Below are 22,901 nucleotides of genomic sequence, written 5' to 3'. Positions count from 1 at the left end.
ATATTACTAATGGGAGAAGGGCTTCTAGCTTTCACATTAAAGTTAATAGAGTAATAACACACTGCTATGTAATAAAGCTTGACAGTGATTTGATAATATAAATCTTTGCTGCTAATGATTTTATATGTCTACATCTGTATACACACACATATAGATATGTATATACATAAATACATATACATATGAATCATAAATGATTATTAAACCTTTTAAAGAGATACATAGCTTTCAGCTCTACAGATATTCCTAGTCAACATAATATACTCACCATCCTTCCCTTGGAATTATTGAAAATAGGTAAGCTTTTAAAGTATATAATCTTGGATGAGCACAGGCTTCTGTTGGCTCATGGACTATTTACAGGTTTTGTTTGTTTGTTGTGCTGGGTTTTTTTTTTTTGGTCCCACTTGCCATTTGAATTATCACATGCAGGGGAGAATTCTGACAACTTCATGTGCCAGTTACTTTGCTATCCATGTCTTGAATGCAGCAGATTTTTACCTTACCAACTGGTTGGGGTAACAAAACTGCAATTTGTTTCAAGTGTAATATTTCTAGACAGGGCCAAACTTTTCAGTATAGAGTTGCTGTCATTCCATGAGGAGATAGAGCTCTCCTATCCAGATTCCACATCATTCAGGTATCTATCTCTCAATGTTCAAAATACAGAATTTGGGGGATATAAAAAGCTTTCAGAAGCATCTAATTACAACAGTAATTTTACAGATGGGCATTCTCGGGCTAGGATATGTAACCTAGAACCAAGTTCTCCAACTTTTAGTTAAAAGCTTTTCAACTGTTCCATTCTACTTTCTCATGTGACATTGAATTTTCACCCTTTTCAAAAATGTAAACACACACAGATTCTTGAAATGTCATTCCCATGCTATCATTAAACTATTCAAGGTATACTTATTAATATCTTAGTATCAGGGGAGCCCCTAGCTGCCACTAATTAACTCTGTGTGCTGGGGGCAATTGTATATGTTTATTTTTTTTTTAATTTTTATTTATTTATTATAGTCACACAGAGAGAGAGAGAGAGAGAGGCAGAGACATAGGCATAGGGAGAAGCAGGCTCCATGCACCGGGAGCCCGATGTGGGATTCGATCCCGGGTCTCTAGGATCGCGCCCTGGGCCAAAGGCAGGCGCCAAACCGCTGTGCCACTCAGGGATCCCTATATGTTTATTTATTTGTTTGTTTTCAGGTATCTTCATATTGCCCATCATGCTAACAGGTTCTGATTAGTTTCTGTGAAGAATACAAACTTAAATGATGTGCAGGTGCCAAATGTTGAAGTGCTGCTAAAAGTATCACCCTTAGTAAGTAAAATTAAATTTGTTAACATATAGAGGTTATTTTCTAAAAACAGTCCCAAGTTCACATTTCCTATATTTAACTATAGGAAAGCATTACTTACTGGTATAAAATGTATGCTTAGCCAGTAAGACGTAGATAATAGAAGTATCAATGGATGTAGCTTAAACATCATCTGATATTAAAAATGTCTGCGGGGAGGCCTAAAGATTGTGCCATATACAGGATCCATTATGGGGTATTAGGAGTCAACAAAAAGTCACATTCTTACACATGAAAATATACTATTTCCAAAAAAAAAAAAGGAAATGTATTATTTCAGAGTTACAGTAACAAATTTTTGACTGATTAGGCAACCTGGTGCTGTCATTTTTATTATTAAAAATAATGAAGTAGCATGAATTATCAAAATAGTTTCCCTCTGAATAGCTCAAATATGTGGAAATAGGCATACCAAAGGTAAATCAGTTAATATTTTGGCAGATGAACAGGGGGGAGCCAAAGGGCAACAGATAGTACTATAGAAAGCCCATTTATAATATGGCAGAATTAGAAATCCATGTTTTGCTGATATTGGGAAATTAAATACATGAACAACAGATTCTTAAAATTTGTGTGTGGGTTTGTACTATTAAATTAATTTTGTACCATATTCTTCTCAGTAATAATTAATAAGAACTACAAAGTCCTCCCATAACCTTATCCTTTAAATTTACCTACTCAAGCAGGTCTGTTGAGTCTTGACCTTCATGCCTCCTTTTAGGGATTCCCAACTGCCTAAAGCATTCTGGCAGTTTTATCTGATCTGTCAACAGCTTTTAATACCAGCATTTTGGGGGATTCTGTTATCCTGTGAAATTTAATCTCACCTATTTAAGCTTGCAGAAAGTACTGGAGGGAATTATTAACAGATTTTCCCTCATCTTCTTAGAGGATAGTGCCGAGTGATTGGCTGGTTTCCCTAAGGACCCAGTGCTGAGAAGCGCTAGTTTGTCAGTAGCATCCTATTTAGCATGTGTGTGAGGCCACAAGGGAGACTGAAAGACATTTGGAATCAGAATTACATCAATATGCTGACGATGCCTCCATATCTTTGTTTCATCAAACTTGTATCCCATATATTAATGCTTTCTTAACTAAGATGGAAAGTGCCCCCGAATAGTACACTGCTTATGGCTCTAATTAGACAGCTGGAAACTACATTGATGATATGTAAGAGCAGTGGATCAGCAGTCTGAGCATCACCAGGAAACTTGTTAAAAATGCAAATTCTCGGGCCCCTCCCATACCTACTGAGTCAGAAACTCTGGGACTAGGGCCCAGCAAGCTGTGTTTAACAAGCCCTCCAGGTGATTTTGATGCATACTAAAGTTTGAGAACATCTACATTCAAAAAATGGGATGTGGGTGTCACTGCTGAATCTATTGGGTGTTGCCTCCTACTTTAGCAGATTAAAGCATTTCTGGATCCAGTCACACTGTTCTTTCTTACTAACAACGTAACATTAAATGTAACTGGCTTCTATAATAATTCATATTTGCCAGGAAAGGATGAGAGAACTTTATATTGTTCTGCATTTCCCTCCCTCTAATACCATCTGAAAATCAGACTGAAGCTTTGCATATATGCACACTGACAGGCTTAATGAGGAGGACCTTTACCAACAAAAAAATCATGTTATCCCCAAATTCCATCCAAGAGCCCAAACCCATTTAACAACACACACACATGAGAAAAACCCTAAATACCCATTTTTGCCATTCTTCACTGACTTTAAAGAAAACAAGCATAGTTGTAGTTTGAGTGTATTAGGGGTAGAAAGCATAGGAAGAATAGGAGAATTACAGAGAAATTGGGAATGATATTAAATCTTTCATGTTGGTTATCATTTTTCCTAGAATATATTCTCTCAAAACCCTGTCTTGAAGTACGAACTTCCTCTTGACTTTCCCATTTCATAAGTGTTAGCACTGCCTAGTCATGGGCTCTCTTCTGATGTACCAAAATCATGTGATGGACATGAGGCATTAATACCAGAACCTCTGGAAATACTAAAAGCCTCCAATCCCATAAAACATAGGCACTGGCCAAAAACCCAACCCTAAAATCTATGCATATTCTGATAATGTATTATGTATTATTCCTTCTCTCATGCTGAGGAATTTTGCCAAAAATTACCAAATTAACCTTCAAAGGCCTATTACTGTCATACTGATCTAACCTGGAAAGTACTAGCTCTTCTTAAAAAAAAAAAAAAAAAAAAAAAGGCTTTATTTATGTATTTATTTGAGAGACAGTGAGTGGGGGAGGAGGAGGGGCAAAAGGAGAGAAGAAGAGGGAGAGAGAGAATCTCAAGCAGACTTCCTACTGAGCATGGAGTCTCACGCTGGGCTTTATCTCACAACCTTGAAATTGTGACCTGAGCTGAAATCAAGAGTCCAACGCTCAACCAACTAAACCACTCAGCTGCCCCAAAAGTATTAGTTCTTTTAATGACAGAAGCCCTGGATGCCAATTCCCTTCAGGAAACATTCATTTCACAATTCTTTGCTGAATACTTTATATGCGGCACCACTGTGCTAGGCAGGGGGAAGAAACAAAGGAACCAAGATAGCTGACCATGGTCCCTGCCCTTATGGAGCTCACAGTCAAGGAATTTAAAGATCATATAAAAAATCTGGTTTCTTGTAAGCCAATAATAAACATTCAAACATTTGTTTTTGTGGTTTTAATTAGGCCTGAGATCCACCTGAGTTCTACTAAAGCTGTACTGCAGATGTGGGGCTTTGTTCCATAGACCCATTATTTTTCAACAGTTTGGAAACCATGGCTCAGCCCAGTGAACTCTGGCCTTATGATCAGCTATGCCTAGACTCTGATTCTTTCCATCCCATAAGCCAGTCCCACTGACTGATAGTCTACTCTTTTAATTAACTCCTGACAGTCTCCCTGCTTCTGAATCAAATCTCTTTAGTCAATTTTCAACAGAGCAGATGCTTTAAACTTTTAACTGAGATCTTGGTGCTTCCTTACTCAAAACAGTCCAGTGGTTTCCACTTTTATACAAAAAAAGTAAAGGCCTTACAAGACCTCACCCAGTGTGCCACATACTGTCCTCTCTTACACTGACTGGTCCAGTCACACTGACTTATTTTTTAATATCCCTAGAAGTTTAACAGTGTTCTTCAATTGCCTTGCCTGGAATGTCTATATTCCCTCAATGTCTTCATTTCTATGCTCCAAAGTCATCTTATCAGAGAGGCCTTCCTGGGCTAACCTATATACATTGGCAAATCCTGCCACTTCTTCTACTGTACCCTCACCCCAAATAAAAATGCCCTCTACATTAAAACACTTTTCTCCATAGCACTAATTACCTTTCAATATACTATTTATGTGACAGTTAATTTGTTTGATCATCAAGTGCCTTCCCTTACTAGGTACAGGCTGTATTAAAGTTGTCAAGACAATGCCTGGTACACAATGGGGTCAATGTATCCTGGTTGATAAGAAAGAAAGAAGAAAGAAGGAAAGAAGGAAAGAAGGAAAGAAGGAAAGAAGGAAAGAAAGAAGGAAGGAAGGAAGGAAAGGAAGGAAAGGAAAGGAAAGGAAAGGAAAGGAAAGGAAAGGAAAGGAAAGGAAAGGAAAGGAAAGGAAAGGAAAGGAAAGGAAAGGAAGGGAAGGAAGGAAGAAAAAAAAGAAGAAAGAAAGAAAGAAAGAAAGAAAGAAAGAAAGAAAGAAAGAAAGAAGAAAGAAAGAAAAAAGGAAAGAAAGAAGAAAGAAAGAAAGAAAGAAAGAAAGAAGAAAGAAAGAAAGAAAGAAAGAAAGAAAGAAAGAAAGAAAGAAGAAAGAAAGAAAGAAAGAAAGAAAGAAAGAAGAAAGAAAGAAAGAAAGAAAGAAAGAAAGAAAGAAAGAAAGAAAGGAAGAAAGACTGCCTCTGCCTTCTAAGTAATTATCTGGTCTCATTTTTTGTGTGTATTCCACTGAGGGCAGAAGGAATAGACATCACTTATTTCTAGCTATCTGTGTTAACGGAAGATGGCTATAAGATAAAGTATAAACTGTCATTTCCATCCAGGGTCATCTTCCCTTCCAATTCTCACGGTGAAGTTTTTCTAATGAAAACTTCTTTGTTCAGAACTACAAGATTTAAAACATTTAGTTCAAAACATATGTGTCAACTATTTATTCTTTGCTGAGAACCTGTGTTCTGCATGGAGATACACAGATGAATAAAATTAGCTCCCATCCTTTTTGATCTTAGGCAAGTCACTTAATTTCAGTATGGATGTTTTCTTTTTATTTATAACACAATGAAATCGCACTGATTGATGCTATAGATCAGACTCCAGAAACAAACTCCCAAAATTATGTGACCATCTCCACCTTGGATTTTGGAAAAAAGTCTGAATGGGTAGAATGGATTAAAAAAAAAAAAAGCCCAGAGAACAAAGTTGACATCTGAAATCCAATCATGAACCAGTGGTGATCTCATATCTTAGTGAGATTAATCTATTGTGGTTAATCTACGTGTGGCAAATTACCTATTGACTACAGTTATAATTTTTACCTGGTATACAGACTCCATATATATTAAGGCATTCTAAAGTAAATCAAATTCATACTGATTTGGATAACATGAGTAATTTATCTTTCTATAAATACATTTTGTTCTTATTCTCAGGACTAATATCCTTTATAAGGCATTATCTTCCGCTAATAGCATTAAAATTTGAGAAGTCCATGGTACATGTACCCAGCCAATGCCTCACCCAAGATTAGTCACCAGTGACTTGTAAGAATGAAATCATTTTAAATCTGTCATTTTAGTAAGTTAACTCATTATTAATTCTAAATAATGCTTACACGAGAGCTCTTAAAAAAAATAAATGGTAATCTCTTTGTTCTATTGGCTTCACAGCAAAATGAACTGACTTTAAGTATAACCAAGGCATATGACTTCGAATGCAGCTTGTAAACTTGGCTTATAGAGAATTCCAAATATCTCTAATTACCACATTCCCCTAATATCTTACATTTTGTGATGAGTACCTATTGTTCACGAAACGAAAACTTAGCACATTCCACTGTTACTAGTTAAATACAATACATTTCAAAGATACTGACAGTAAGAAAAAGAAGCACTCAGTACCGATAAAAATAAATTTCTCATTTTATCCAAATAAAGTATTATAAAATAACTTTCTTTTACTTTGAATGTCTGAATTAGAAGAAAAAAGAAAAAAAAACCTTGGTGAGCCTGGAAATTTTTAAATTTGCATTTCACAATTTCAAGAACATTCTAATGATTTAAGTAGGAGACTGCACATTAACAGTTTCATCTCCTAAAATCCGTCACATTACAACTCCATATTTTCTGATGGTTCCATTTTACCTCCTCGGGGACAGCTCTTATATTAACAAAGCCTTTTCTGAAGACGATGAACACGCGGCGGGCTCCACAACATAGAGCGGATGTTGCACAGTCAAAAGCAGTGTCTCCAGCTCCGAGTACAATCACGACTCCCCGTATCGATGGCAATGGAGAGTGACAGGCGCACATTCCTGAATGATGAAAGGAAAACCCCATTTTCAAGTAGAGAAACCATTTCTGCATGACAGCTCAAAAGATACTTGTACTCAAAGCAGTGTAAAATTGCATCTTGCAGTTTTCGAGGATGGAGTGTCACTATCAAATTATTCTGCTTCATTGAAAGACAGTTTTATTCCCATTTTAAAAATATGCTCATATATGTAATTTCATAGTCAGTACCTTTAACTTCTTTTTCCTTCTAGAAGGATAGCTACAACACATTTTGAAGAGTTTAGGTCATAACAAACGAATCAATCAATTAAAACATGCTTGGTCAAAGTCAGATACGTGTTTTTAACTTGGTGTCATTAAGCTTCTGTTTGTTAGAAGAAAAAAGTGATCATCATCTGGGTAAACATAATTCACAGCATTTCATGAAAATACTTTATTTAGATATTATTCTATAGGATTTCTAACATATAGCCCCACTATATATCATATTTTGGAAACTGAAAATTTACGCACTGAATAAATGCTTTCCATGTAACTGAAGAATTTTTAACAACTGTTTTCTTGATATAGTTAAAATGAACTTTCTCCTTTACAGTTTTTCCCTGGTTTTGTTTGTAAAATAGAGCTATAAAAGAAATATGACTTTCTAAATGTCCATTTCTCAAGGACATGTATATGGGGATTAGATGTCTATATGAAGATTCTTGTAAAAAAAAGTAAAATGAGGGTTTCTCTATGTGTTAGGTGTCACTGTGTTATCAGACTAAATAAAACTACTGACAAGCTAAATTATTTTATTTATTTATTTATTTATTTTATTTATTTATTTTATTTATTCATGATAGACATAGAAAGAGAGAGAGAGAGAGAGAGAGGCAGAGACACAGGCAGAGGGAGAAGCAGGCTCCATGCAGGGAGCCCGATGTGGGACTCGATCCCGGGACCCCAGGATCACACCCTGGGCTGAAAGCTAAATTATTATAAATGAAATTATACCATGGGAAGCATAGGCCTATAATCTCTATAAGTGTAATTATTTTACTTGGAAGAGTACATTTGGAATTACAGTGTACCTGTAATCCTCAAAAATATGTTATATGTGCTATGATCTTCCTTAGAAAGAGCTGCAAGTATAGAATCCCCTTCTCCAAGTAGGAGGAAGGTGGAGACAGTAAACATGTTTAGCTATAAACTTCTGCAGAATGATCTAATAGAGAAAGCTTCTTATCTTTTTAGCTTACAGGTTAAAAAAAGTAAGTTTATATCTTTTTACATATAATTAGATGACTCTCATCCAACCAAAGCATCGGGCTGGTTTACCTTCTGGTTGCTCCTCTTAGGTTGTATGAAGTGATATTATACACAGAGCCTACATACTAGGATCTGTCTATTAAAGTGTTTTCCTTTAACTTCATAAAATTGCTGTCTCTTTCTGCCTGCTTAGACACAAATTATGTAAGATATGTGAAAATTTATCCTATTTTAAAATTAAGGAAAAAAATATATAATGTAAGATAGTTCCTAAAATAAAGTTCCTGCTATTTAAGAACATCTTTCACTGTTTAAGACTCTCACTTTGAAGCAATTTAACATGATGTAGTATATAGACCTCTATATGAAAGAGTGAAAAAACCCTTATGATGATGTTTGATTGAAGACTGAACAAATGGTTGATCCTGGAAAACCATTACATCATACTTGTTTTTAACTTTATATTGGCATAGCAAAAATGGTTTGAGATCGGAACACTGTCCTCCTAAGTCTGGATTTAATACAAATTTATGATACATAAACAACAAAGGCAACATTAAGAATAAAAAACAATGTTATACCTGCTTTACTGCTTTTGGCTACCAGTGGCAAAAAGTCTTTGGATGTATAAAATCCATGGTTCTGCGTCAGGTCTTTGAAGATACTGTTTTTATTGGGGTCTGGCAAACCTAAATAATACAAATTTATAAAATCTTGTTAACAGAAGAAGGGATTTTTCCTACTGTGTATTTTTAAAAAGTAGAAAGCTAAGATCATTAAAATAACGTGGTTCGGGGCGGGGGAGAAATCTTATAAGCAGATCAACATAAAAATGTATATAACATTGTTACAGACCTTAGTGTATACCTTTACTATATAACTAAGCACACATCATATATCATGTATTCAAGTACACATATAGGTATACAGAAACATGGATACATACACATATATATACATACAGCGTTAAAGGGAAAATCAGGCTATATTAGTTCCTCATGTCATAAATAAAAATAAGTTTCTAGCATATTAGAGTGCTAAATATAAAAATATAAAAAAAAATCACAAAACTAAAACACCATATGGATACATATGAATCTAGTTCCTGGTTATGACAGATAATTCTAAGAAAAAAATTAAAAACTTGAAAGAATATATGTATTTTACCACAAAAAATACTTGATTAACTAGAGCAATATTTTAACTAATTAAAGATCTTTACTATATAAAGAAGTTTTTCAACTTCAGTAACATATAAGCTTCTCAATAGAAACATAAACAACAGATAACAAAATAGAGATATTGAAAAATATAAATAACTTCTAAGCACCAACATTTTAACTATATTAGTAATTTAAGAACTATAAATTAAAACAATGAGATATTATCCTGTTTATTAAGAAGTAAAGGCTTTAAGAAAATTAGACTATGTGGCAAGGTGAAGATGATACTTGTTATATTCTTGATGCAAATACACATTGGTGCTCAATTTCTAGAAAATAGTTTTGAATCTATATTAAGTAAACACTAAGACATGGAAATAAAGATTTAATGTGCAAAAATGGTCAAGACAGAGAGAGAGAATGAGGGAAAACCAAAATGTCAATAAAATGAATAGAACACAATGCAGCCATTAAAATGAATATTTAAAAAAATAACACTGGACTGTAGTCAAAATACAGTGTTAAATGAACTACTAGCAGGATACAAAACTCCATATAGTAGGACTCAAGTTTTATGAAATCTGAATGGTGATCATTTCTGGTGGTGGAACTGTGGATAGTCTATTTTTTTCATTATTTCTTTATTTTCCAAAATTTCAACAACATGCATGCACTAAGCACATAGTTAGGAAATAATTACCAAAATTCTGAAAAGAAAATGAATAGCAGACTAAATTTTTTCAAAGCATAAACAAAGCAAATCTGATAACAATCACTGCCCCCCAGCCACTCGCACTACCATAGAAGAGTAGAATTAATTCATCTCAATTCCACAAATGCAGGAGAAAGCTTATACTTCAACTTTACTTACTTCCCCAAATTCTGGGTTATCCTAGAGGTAAGATTTCATTTTATTGTTAAGTGAAGAGCAATGAGTAGTTGTTGGTGGACATCTAGAGTAATAAGAATGGCCCAAGAATGACTTTGGTACGATAAGGTAGATGTCATACGAAATCTGAAAGCTGAAGGTGTTTGTGGAATGAGTGGAAGTGTAACCAACAAAAGACTGCTGTTGTCCCTTCAAATTAAATCAAACATTTTCCTTCCCTGTACAGCATGACTTCCTCTCAAATATTTGCCCTTTGCTCATAGATTATTAGTTTAAGATCACTTGTTATTAAAAGTATTTTATTTATCTAGGAAGGTGAGGCAAGTCACTTGACTTATCTTTGGTTTGGCTTCTTTTTTTTTTTCCTTGTAAGTTTTTACTTAAATTAACTGGAATGTTAGTTAACATAGTGTGCTTTGGCTTCTTTATAAATGAAATGTGAGAAGACTGTTTCCTCATTTTCTGACATAAAGGATTACTCTTTAGGTATATTTATAACATGGAAACTATTACATAAATGTGTGGTTATCTATATAATTCTTTAGAAAGATTGGGATAGAGAAGTCACAGTTACATAAAAATAGCTGAATATGTACTTGAAGACTCTAATAACAAAACAATTTCTCTTGAAAGCTATTAAAAATGACTATAGTTTTAGCTACACCTGGTTAGTCTACCCAATACATACATATGCTACATACCAAAATTTAAATAAGGACCTGCCTCCCCTCTTATATATACCACTGTATGACAGAGATAGCATATGTTCTATAGCACTTCATTTTCCTGTAAAAAAAAAATCACACGCAAGAAAAATAACCTGCAGTGCTATGAAATATCAAGGAGATATGATAAACAAAAATCTTTAAAGCAGATCAAAAACAAAGCACAGAAAATGCATGTGGCAGATAAAAGTTCCACACTTACTGTCAATCAGGTCTAAAATCCTCCCTTTACTCACTCCTAATCTGAGGTTTTTTCATTACTTGCCATGGTTAAGGCAGAGAGGGAAATTTATATCTGTGATTACTTTCTATAAACCCATTGCTAAAATGACTTCGTGGGGTGCCTGGGTGGCTCAATTGGTTAAGAGGCTGCCTTGGGCTCAGGTCATTATCTCTGGGTCCTGGAATCAAGCCCTGTGTGTCAGTCTCCCTGCTTAGCGGAGAGTCTGCTTCCTCTCTGTCTACATCTACCTCTCCTCCTCCTCCTGCTAGTGCTCTCTCTCAAATAAATAATAATAACAATTTTAGAATAAAATAAAGAAAAATAACCTTTCTAAAGAAATCCAAGACATTCTTATCGAATACACCACTGGATCTATGGAGAAGACTTTTCCTATCCTGCAAGGACTATTTTACAAGAAAAAAGCTTCGGTAAAATTTAAATTTCATTTTTCTCACTTGGATCAAGAGATTGACAAGGACAAGTGAATTTCCTGTGCTTTTACTCCATTCTGCATTTATCCCTCTAATGAATTTAACATTTACTGGATCAGATTCTTTCTGTAGGTGTTCAAGAGGGCACTGGTTAGATGTCCTGACTTATGGATAATGGCTTTAAGGAGAGAAAAAAAAAAATGAGTCAGAAACTGGACAGGCTCATAATGTTATTCCTGTAGTCTATTTAGCCACACCTCAAGATACACATATTTTTAAAGTCTCAAGGTCCATTGAGCTCTTCTTGCCCGTGTGGGTGACAGGTCATCCCTTATGACCTAGGGCAGCACATCTGAAGCTCTCCTCACAGACAGTTTGGTAGTCTGGCCCAGCTGGCAAAAGTACCCTAGCATCTGCTAACCATGATGCTGTGCAGTGATTAAGAGCAGGACCTTTGTTATTAGCCAGACTTGGTGTGAGGTCTTCCTCTCCCATTTACCAGCTCTGTGATCTTGTGTGAGTGCCTGTGATTATATGTACTTAGCTAGACTATCAAATGATCTGATCAAGCACTAATCTATGTATTGTCATGAAGGCATTTTGTAAATATGGTTAACATCTATAACCAGTTGACTTTAAGTAAAGGAGATTACCTTGACAATGTGGGTAGGACACATCCAACCAGTCAGTGGAAAGGCCTTAATAATAAAGCTGAAGTTTCCCTGAGGAAGAAGAAATCCTGCCTGCAGGCCCAGCCCACAGATTTTGAATTTGCCAGCTCCCACAATTACATAAGCCAATTCCCTGAAATAAATTCTATAATATGATATATCTATATCTATATGTCTCTTAATGATTCTGCTAGGGACAACAGTTATCTTCTTTCATTGATGTGAGATTTAAAGGAATCTATCCATCTGTCTTAAGCATTGAGACTGCATAGTCAATGCTCACTAAACATTAGCTATTAATATTAAGATAGATTTATTTATTATGTAGTTATCAATTCCGTCAAATTTCACATCTTATGGCAAGGAAAGAAAAGAGTTTAAAGTATTAAGCCTTAGCAAATTTAAACAAAGTGCTACAAAAGAAAAAAAAAGAAAAATGAAGCAATCTTACGTGAAATATGAAAGATAATGAAACTTGCAAATACCCATCTATCAAAGAAGATTTCCATGAGAGTAGGTGGCATATTAATAAATAAGGTATGTGTCTCTATCAGAATGATTTCAAAATGATGCTGAAATGACTTTTTAATTCACCTTTCAGTGGGAAGAAGGAGGTTTATGAATAAAGAAGAATTGACAAAGATTTGACAAACAAAACAGCTCAGCTTAGTAGATGTACAGTGTTCTCTGTCTTTCAAGAAGGCCAGATAGTTTCTATGTTTTTCTAGAATAGTTAATGAAGTTTTTGGTGTTTCAACATGTATCTATACAAAGGAACACCACCTTATGAACTACTGCAAAAATGGGGGCACCTGGGTGGCTCAGTGGGTGGCTCTGCTTTCGGCTCAGGTCATGATCCCCGGGGTCCTGGGAGTGCATCCCGCATCAGGCTCACTTTTGGGACCCTGCTTCTCCCTCTGCCTGTGTCTCTGCCTCTCTCTGTGTGTCTCTCATGAATAAATAAATAAGATCTCAAAAAAAAAAATTGATCTCAAAAAAAGATTATTGCAAAATGATAATTTTCAGCTTCTCCTAAAATAAAAAAAGTCTGCTTACATTATAGAAAGTCTAATTAAACATATATTGATGATTTATATTATAGTCACTGTTCTAAATGCCTAGCATATAGGTAGGTGGTTTTTATACATTCATTTAATTCTCAAAACAATTCTATGAGACAACTGACATTTTCTGAATTTTTTTTTTATTTTCTGCATTTTTTGAGACACATACAGGTTAATAAGTAACTTTGCCAACAGTCACAGAACAAATAAGTAGCAAGCAGTACCAATTTCTAACCTGGACAGTCTGGTTATACAGTCTATGTGTTAACTTCAAAATGTTGCCTTTTTCATATAAAATGTTATAATTAAGCCCTGTTTTAATGTACTGCTACTTAACAAGTGATATCTAAATCATTTAACATATATGCATTCAATGCCTCACTGTAAGGCTAATGATACACACAGCACAGAATGTGTCTGTGGCCAGGTTCCAATCTAGTGGTAGAGAAAAGATAGGCTGCTTTTCTAGGCTGTATCTTTGTTTTGTGATTATTTTCTCTAGTACAATTCCTTTTTGAATTGTTTTCCTTCTTAAGTGTATTCCTCTTGGGTATCTGCTGGTTATTTTTTCAATATTTGATATTCTTTGAAATGTGTATCTCTTCTTTGTTTCCAAAGCACCTCTCTGGAACAACAATAGAATAAATAACAGCAGTGTATATAATAAATTTCTGCACAACTTCAATGAACATTAATAGGATATTAAATATTCTGTTTCATGTCCTCATCTAGTATGTATTGAAGGAGAAAGAAAGAAGCTTTTAAGGCTGGGTTTTCACAGATATGGTAGGACATGTTTAAGAACTCCCGAGAGCTTATAATGTCCACCTGTGTTACTTCACGGGCTCACTTATTTGGTGTTAATTGAATGGAACAAGCATTCATGTGATGCCTCTCATTCTCAGTGGCATCCACTTGAATGACAGCTAAGCCATCCTGGGAAAGACAGTGATCAGATATACCCATCACTGGAGAAAGCCTCACGAATCCCACAGACATAGAACACTGAGAGACTGTCTCAAGTTCCTGGCAAAAGACTATAGCTTACTGAAATGGGCTCACAGAAACGGGGAGAGAGCATACCAAACTCTCTACGGGTATATCAATTCTTGTTATTCCACACTAGTGTTTTTTCAGTAAGAAGATGTTAGTAAACAAATAAAATCCCACTGATTATGTCACTATTCACAAGTGGCTAAAAACAGAAAATGGAGTCTAACGGCAAATATCCTAAGTTTTTCACTTTTTCAAGTACTTTTGTACCTGAGATTTCACTTTCTTGTCACAGAAGAAAGCATGTTGTGTGCTCACAGTCCTCATTCCCTAAGCCTACTTTGGGAAACAATGCTACAGGAGGAAGAACATTGAAATGTGAGATTACACATGGATTCATTAAACAAACCCTAACCGAAGCTATCTACCTCAGCCTATCTACCACAGCCATCCATGCATGTCCTTGTAAAAGAAATGTGCCTGTGTAAACATTGCTTTTCTTTATTTTGGTTACTAGACCTTTTAAAAAATCTTAATGTCAACTGACTTCTGTCATTATTGGTAAACAGAGTATATGAGTAAGAACAAAACCTCCTAAAGTCAGACTTTCTGCATTAAAATTCTAGTTTTAGCACTTACTAGCTATCATGACCTTGGGCCAGTAAATTACTCTTTCTGAGCAACAGAGACCTCATCATATGATTGTTAGGAGAATAAAATGAATACAAATGGGAAGCTCTTTGCACAGATATGAAAGGTTTCCTTTTATTTGCATTTTCTCCCTTAAAAAAGCCTTTGTTTGATATGATAAAATGATACATTTGGATAGATGTAAATTAAATGTTCATCTAATCCATGATATGCACAATTAATATTATTACAGATTTAAGTGGTCAATGTTGGGGAGATTGATATCAGAGTCCACAAAACTTAGCAACCTTGGCTAGAATAAAAGACTCTGGCCAAACCAGGGTATTCTGACCTCATTCATTGTACAGATTACAATGGACTCAAACCACATGTGTTTCAAGATCAGGAAAGTAGCAAGATTAAGACCCTCTAATGTTTAACTTGGCATTCAAATAGGAGTTTAGAGTAACATCATGACTCCAAGAGTACTGACCTAGGAGTCTGAAGAACTGGGTTCTAGTTTCACTATTTCTCCTTTCTAGCTGTACTCAGATAAAATTACTTAATACTATGGTCCTCAAATTCCTTGGTTTTAGAATGAAAATAACTCTCCCTAACGTATAGAGTTGTTCTGAAAATTAGAAAAGTGCACATAAAGCACTCTGGTCAATCTAAAACACCATTGAAATGTAGTTATTATTACTATCTTGGGTAAAGTATAAAAACCATGGGAAACAAAGCCTCACATGATAAAAAGATTCACAGTAAATACTTCCAAAACAGAAGCTATTGCAATTAATCATAAAAAGACACTTAAGTAGTTATATGTAAGATATGTGAATATAGGAATAAAATAATAAATATATGTATTTATGGATGCACCTATGTATCTAGATGTGTTTCTATACCTATTAGAAAAGGTGAACTACTCTTATATCAAGCCCAAACTGTTCAGATTACAACATAGAAGTAAAATACGCCTTTCAAGGACCTAAGTATTTCAGAATTCCAAAATGGATTATAAAGGTTTTCATCTGCACTTAAAAATCACTTATATGATTCAAAGGATTTATATCTTATTTCCAAGGGACAACAGTGCCATATGGGTTATCATTCTAGATCTATATATTGACTAGAAAGAGAACAGATCAATGATGCCCTATTGTGCTTCTTTTCTCAATAAAACTCCCTATCTTTTCCCCAACGCCCCACTGTAAATACGTTTAGTTCAGACTGAACTCAGAAAGAATGGAGTGATTCAATATAACACATATGAAATCAGATCACCATGCATCACAATAGTGTTCATTTCATTGATTTTTCAAATCCCCATTAAACATCTGTTTCATGTAACTGCTGTCTAGTTTCTCTCTCAATGTGACCACATGCCTTAATCGTGTGTATCACACAATCGGTTAGAGCATAACAAGATGAAGACTTTAGAAAAATGTTATGAATGAAGTCACCATCTCAAATCATATTTTTTCCCATTACATATGGTATTTTTCTATACAGACACATGTAACAGATAATGAAATCCAGAAGCAAGAGAAGTACTAAGTGTCCATACAATTTTGAAAATCTGATAGATGCAGAATTAAGGTCTTCTTTTGTATTAAGTCATTAAACAGTAAATTTTAAAAAGCCTCAGAGAAGAGAATGAAATAACCAAAGATGATACTTCCTACAGTGTTGTTACAGATGTACTTTAGTTCTTTTTTATGACTTCATGTAGAAGATATACACAAATTTTATCACACCAATGAGATCAATTCCTATAACTTTGTATTAGAACTGAATACCGAGCTCCAACTCCAAGTAGTATGTACGAGTGAAAAACAATATAAATATATTAAGAAAGCAATGTATTCACAAGTGAAATAATATGAAATAAACTGATTCTAAGTAGTTAAAAGTTTTCTAGAGAACTTATAACTTATCATAAAATATCCAGCAGTTCCATATAACAAAATGAGATGATGGTTCATTGTGCATTTTGGTCTCCAATGTTTTGTTCCCTTTATACATTTGGAATAAAATAGAGGACAGAGATTATTTTAATTGATAAAATAATGCCCAAGAATTCAAAAATGGACAAAATATCCTTGAATGTATTTTACATTCTTGACAAATAATTCCTTATACTCAGGATCCATCTTATTTATTTTTCTTTTTATATAAAAGGATATATGAAAGAACCAAACCAACAAATTACTGTACCAAAAAAAAAAAAAGATTAAGTATTTTTCTTTACACTTTTGTAATATTAAAATTTTCTTATAATTAGCCAAAGTTACTTTAGTAATTAAATTTTAATTTTAATAGAAACATAAGATCTCGTTAAAATCTCTCTTCTAGAAAAGATATATTAGTGCAATTTCCTATTTCTGTCACAAAACTCTTCCTAGCACTTTGATTTTTGGTAATATTTATTAAAGCTTTATCTCTTGGACCTCTTTCTCTTCATTCCCCTCTCTGCTCTTTTCTCTGTTTCCAACTCTCATTTGGCTTTTGCTATAAAACAATTTCCTTAAATTTTAATCTTCACATCACGAAGTAAGGGTAAGCAAAAAAAACCTCAAACAATATGCCTCAGGCAAAGGTTTTTTTCCTTAATGATTGGAATTCTTAGATGTGTTAGGAAATTACTATTTAGGACTATGTAAGTATACTATATTCCAAAGTAAAGAAATCATTAATAATAAAATACTAAAAAGGAACAGTTATATTACAAAATAAATCTACCAGGCTTACAAAGAAAACAAATTTGCAACAGCCACCTGCTGTGGAGATGAGGCAGTAATCTCAACAGCAGGAAATAAAAGGGAAGAGAGGAGAAAAATACAAAAGCACAGACATTAAAAAAGTAATTAAAACACTTATCTCCATCGACATACATAACGAAAAAAAAACCCTCAACCAACCACCTAAAAACATACTCTATTGAACTGCACAGCAGGAAATAGCATTAAAGCTGCCACCATAAACACACATTCTGTAGAAGGGAGAAGACCCCTTTAAAAATGTAATCTCAAAAGTATCACTAATGTGTTAATCACCAGTAAAGGTACCATACATTCATTGCATTGTATTAGTTACTTTCTCAAAGGTATTTATAAAAATTGTACTTTAATATTTTTTTATTCAAATAAATTCTTAGATACAAGCACTGGTAGCCTTTTCATTTGTAATTGTTTTAGAGAATTTACAACTATATTGTGAGGCCAAGGTATTCTGTATCAAAAACTTTAATAATTTTTAACATAACATGCGTTTGGGTGATATAGTTAAACTGTTTCCTTTAAAGCCAAACGGATCCTTGCTATATTACTGGAATAAAATAAGGTGAAACATAATGCAAGAGCCAGGGTCATGGATTAAAACTGAAATGAAAGCTAAGAATCATTTTGAGTTACCCAAGGATGCTCTGGCCTTCAGAACTCTACAAAGTGAAACAATGCAAGCCTGAGGAAGCAAGTGGCAGGCTTTAAAATAAAGATCACGCACTAACTGTGCTTGGTGACTCTCTCAGCTGCTGGAACTTGGTTTCTGTGTCTGTGTGATTCTCCCCAGGCATGTCTGCGAAACAATGGAGAGCTGCTTGCTTCCAAATCAGAAGACCTCCAACAGATTCCTGACTCTCTTACTTATCAGTTATTAGGTATAAGTTTATCTCCAAGTCATTAAACCTCAGCTTATCTCTAAAATGAGAAGAGTTACAAAAATGTATTTTTTTATAAAACTGTGATGCAGACAAGTAAGCATAATATACTCTATATTGTTGAAATAATTTTACAAGTTACAAGAAAATGCAAATTAACATCATAGATATTTATTATACTCCTATGATAATTCTTTTATCTTGCAATGATACACCTCAGAGTCATTTCACTTTATGCTTTTCCACTTATACATAAGCAATACATTTCTGTGCAAATTTATCTTACTCTGAATCACTACTATAATTCTGTAAATTTTACAAGAAAACACCTATCTCAATACATTTTTTTCAAGAAATCTGCATGATGTAGAAAAAGTTTAATTTATTTCCATCCTTAATTATACATGTTTATTTAGTCTTCCTAACATGTTGCTGAGTAAGAGTCTCAAAATTAGAATACTTTTCTAGGAATTCAGGAAATTCCCTGAAGTAATTGCTCTCCAAAAGACATTTTTTAAAAAGATTTTATTTATTTATTTGACAGAGAGTGAGCTAGAGAGCACAAGCAGGGACAGAGGCAGAGGGAGAAGCAGACTCCCCGCTGAGCATTGGGCTTAATCCCAGGACTCCAAGATCGTGATCTGAGCCAAAGGCAGATGCTTCACTGACTAAGTCACCCAGGTGACCCTCCAAAAGACATTCTTGATGGATAGAAATGGTCAACCATTTCAGAAACATGTGATTGACCTTGACCTTCAGTTTGTTCATCTACACAAATAGGGAGATAATCTAAAAATGGAGTTCCGAACATTGCCTGAGTTTCTCAAGAAAACCAAGGCTATCAAAAAAGTACATTTTTGCATATGTATTATAGGGGAAGAAGAATTTTTCCTTTAACTGCCTAGGTTTCTTCTAACTCTTCTATTCACCAATTTGACATAAAACAGATTAACAGGAGGAAAACAAACTTAATCACATACACACAGGAGCCCCCTCATAGGAATGTGAAACCCACAGGAAGTCAGGCTTATATGCCATCCTGAATTAACTAAAGAAATAGGGGTCTGAGACTCTGAAGGAGAGAAAGATAATTTTGTAGGAAGATGGGAAGAACAAATGTTTGGTAAACAAATGTTTGCTATAGCCTATAACACAGAAACAATGGGACACAGAGAGGAATTTGACCTCCAAGTCCTGCTGAGCAGCACCCCTGCCCCAAAAGACAGCTAGAACATATTTTTTGTAGTTATCTCTAGTGATAATTCTTTTCTTTGGATTAGGCCCTCTAATTATTTTTATGTAGTTAGGTAGGAAGTAAAAGCTGTTCTAGAGTTTTTTGGGCCTTGACCGATACCAGCTCAAAGTAATCCACATGCTAAAGCGACACATTTTGGGGAGGCCCATTCTGAGCCCCTTCAATATCATTTAACTGTGTATGTGTACAGAGGGTCTATACCTTTCATTACGTTCTCTAAGTGACTCAAAAATGGTTAAAGAATCACATTCACCAAGATTAAATCAATTACTATTTATCCAAGTGCCATTCCAAATGCCCAGCATGTGCCTGTAAATGCCAAAATGCAATGTAATTATCCACACTTGACAATGACTACACACCATGAATAAATTCCATTGTATACAAGAATTTGTAAGTATGTTAGGCCTGATGTAAGAGAAAGTAATGGTTTTGATGTTAAAGATAACTCTGTTCACATAATTACTCCTTTATGTATTAGCTATGTAACCTTGCATAATCATAGTTACTTTAAGTCTCAATTTCCTTATCTATAAAATCTGCTTTATGGGGAGATATTTATTGAGCGCATACTATGCTAGCTAACATACAAGGTGCTAGTGATACATAGATGAACAGTTTCCAATCTAGTGGGAGAAGAACATGTAATCAGAAACTTAGAATAAAGCAAAATAAGCACTATGGTAGAGGGATACATAGGTAAGTAAACAGGAACACATATAAAGCATATTTCACCTAGACTAGAGACAAGGATGCTCTAGCTGAGTCTTGAAATATGAACATTTCCAGCAGTTTAAAAAAAAAAAAAAAAAAAAAGGGCAACCCCTGTGGCTCAGTGGTTTAGCGCCGCCTTCAGCCCAGGGCTGGACCCTGGAGACCCGGCATCGAGTCCCATGTCCCGCTCCCTGCATGGAGCCTGCTTCTCCCTCTGCCTGTGTCTCTGTCTCTGTCTCATGAATAAATGGATAAAATCTTAAAAAAAAAAAAAAAAAGGCAATGATGAGTGGCATTTACAAAGGTATAAAGGGGTAAGACTTCCATCTGACTGGACTAGGGTTTAGGGGAACAGATAGGAGGGGACAGGGAATAGCAAAATTTAAAATCTGACAAATAGGAAAATACCAGACCATGAAGGATCATGCAAATCACACCAATGAATCTGGATTTTATGTTGAGAAAATACTGCAGGAAATTATATAATCAGCTTTGAATATCAAGAAGGACAAACTGGTAGCAGTGTGTACAACTGAAAGGCAGTTGAGAGTGATAGGAGTAGATCATGTAAGGGTATGCTGCAAAACTCCAAATAAGAAAGGAATGTTTACTTTATACTTCTCAACCTGGATTACTAGTTACCTCCATTAGCATGGCATTGCAGGGAGGGTCAACAGCCTTACACAGTGGTGTAGAAACATAGCTTACCCTCCCAGAGCAAGAATTTCACTCAAAGATAAGCAATTTAAATTATGGTGTTTTTATTAGGTCATATATGGAGAGAATGAGGAATGAAATGCAAATTTTGAATGAAATTTTAATACTTCAAAGAAATTCTCTATATGGCCTTTGAAACTGTGACTCTGGCATTCCCTTGAGGTATGCTTTTACTCTCTTCTCCTATTATAGTAATTTTAATGGGAAAAGAAGAAGACTTACACTGAAATACTGACAGTGGGGATACAGGAGAATAAAAACAGACCCCATCGATATTTAGGAGTTAATTTCAAATAATTTGGTCCCAGTAGTTATACAGAATAGAAGGAAAGACAAGGCAAAAGTTAGGCCTAATTTTCTGTTTTGATGGTACCTCAAGAGCGGTGTGCTTGACTAATCCAGTACAATGGAGGAGGAACAAGTCTTAGGGGAACAATGTTGTTCCATTTGGATGTATGTAATGGAGTGTGGGGCATCAAAGAGAGTGGTTCTCTAGATAATAAACAGGTAAAAATTCATGCCTGAAGCTCATGAGAGAAATCCAGTCTGGACAAATAGATTTGAAAATTATGATAAAAAAAGATTGTACTAGAAGTCATGAATGCTAATAAGCTAATCCTATAGTGAGTGTATATAGTAAACAGAAAAGAGGGTTAAGAGTAGAGCACTAGATAACACACCAATATTTAAAGAAGGAAAGAGGAAGAAGAACTCAAATAGATTGAGGATAGATTAAGTCAAGTGAGAGGTGCAGTAGAAAGTGGTATACTGGAAGCCAGGATAAGAGAGGTTTGAGTTCAAACTTCCCTGTCTATAGAATACACATATTTTTTTAAAAATTATCTAGTACAATAATATGTACACTACAAAGCACAAAGAAACAGGTGCTCAAAAGAGTAATTTTTCATTTTAGGACTCATCCTTGAATTTTAAGTAAAACACAAGACCACTGACCTACAATTTTAGAAATAATATACCTAAAGGAGATTTACTGAGAGAGAGTATAAAATAGAACAAAAACAACAAAATACAAACACATAAATTTCAACTCTAAGAATAAATTTAATTAAATGAGGCAAATCAGAAGAGGCAACAGGATAAACCCTACGCTGATACCCACACTGCAAAGTATTCTAATGGTAATGTAGCCAAAATACAGAAAGATTTTGCTAGAGGAGGACTAGACTACATGCCCTTCCAGGAATCAGTGTTAATGGAGAATATATTCACAATAGAATGTTTTCAAAAAGAAAGAATTAGTCAATAATGACAGCTCCATGTTAATTAAGTTGGTGTGTGGGTAATATAAAATGGATATAACTTGGCTTATATAATATACATTTGATTAAAACCAATTTTTAGAAGGGCTGCTCTGAAAACTGAAGCTTTGAATTAGGGAAGTGTTGTTCCACCTCTACTGGGTTTGGAAATTCTGCAAAAGGGCACATTCTTGTGTGGTTCACGCTGCAACAAATTTTCTGACCTCTGAAGCAAAACCAAATACTCCCAGGCAGATGAAATGCATGGCCAAAGTAGGAATACCTAGGTTTGTTCTCAGTTCTCTCACCTACTGGCTATGTGATTAGCAAATTAGCCTACTTCCCCATGCCTTATTTTCCTCTTCTGTAAAATTAAGATTTTAGCACCACC

The 22,901-nt window shown here is 34.7% G+C and overlaps 1 protein-coding gene across 4 annotated transcripts in view; it reads right to left on the bottom strand.

Moving 5' to 3' along the window:
• Positions 1-22,901, bottom strand: part of DPYD (dihydropyrimidine dehydrogenase) — a 796,351-nt gene that overhangs the window by 441,281 nt on the left and 332,169 nt on the right. For all 4 annotated transcript variants that reach the window (XM_025417538.3, XM_035718273.2, XM_049111637.1 and 1 more), the window contains 2 exons: positions 8,697-8,804; positions 6,715-6,884 (listed from right to left, as the gene is read on the bottom strand). In XM_025417538.3, coding sequence (XP_025273323.1) covers positions 6,715-6,884; positions 8,697-8,804 — 278 coding nt within the window. The remainder of the gene's footprint in view (positions 1-6,714; positions 6,885-8,696; positions 8,805-22,901) is intronic.

Source organism: Canis lupus, chromosome 6 (assembly GCF_003254725.2).
Source record: "Canis lupus dingo isolate Sandy chromosome 6, ASM325472v2, whole genome shotgun sequence".
Lineage (NCBI taxonomy): Eukaryota > Metazoa > Chordata > Mammalia > Carnivora > Canidae > Canis > Canis lupus.
Note: the sequence above shows the minus strand (reverse complement) of the source record. Positions and strands in the feature narration are given on the sequence as shown.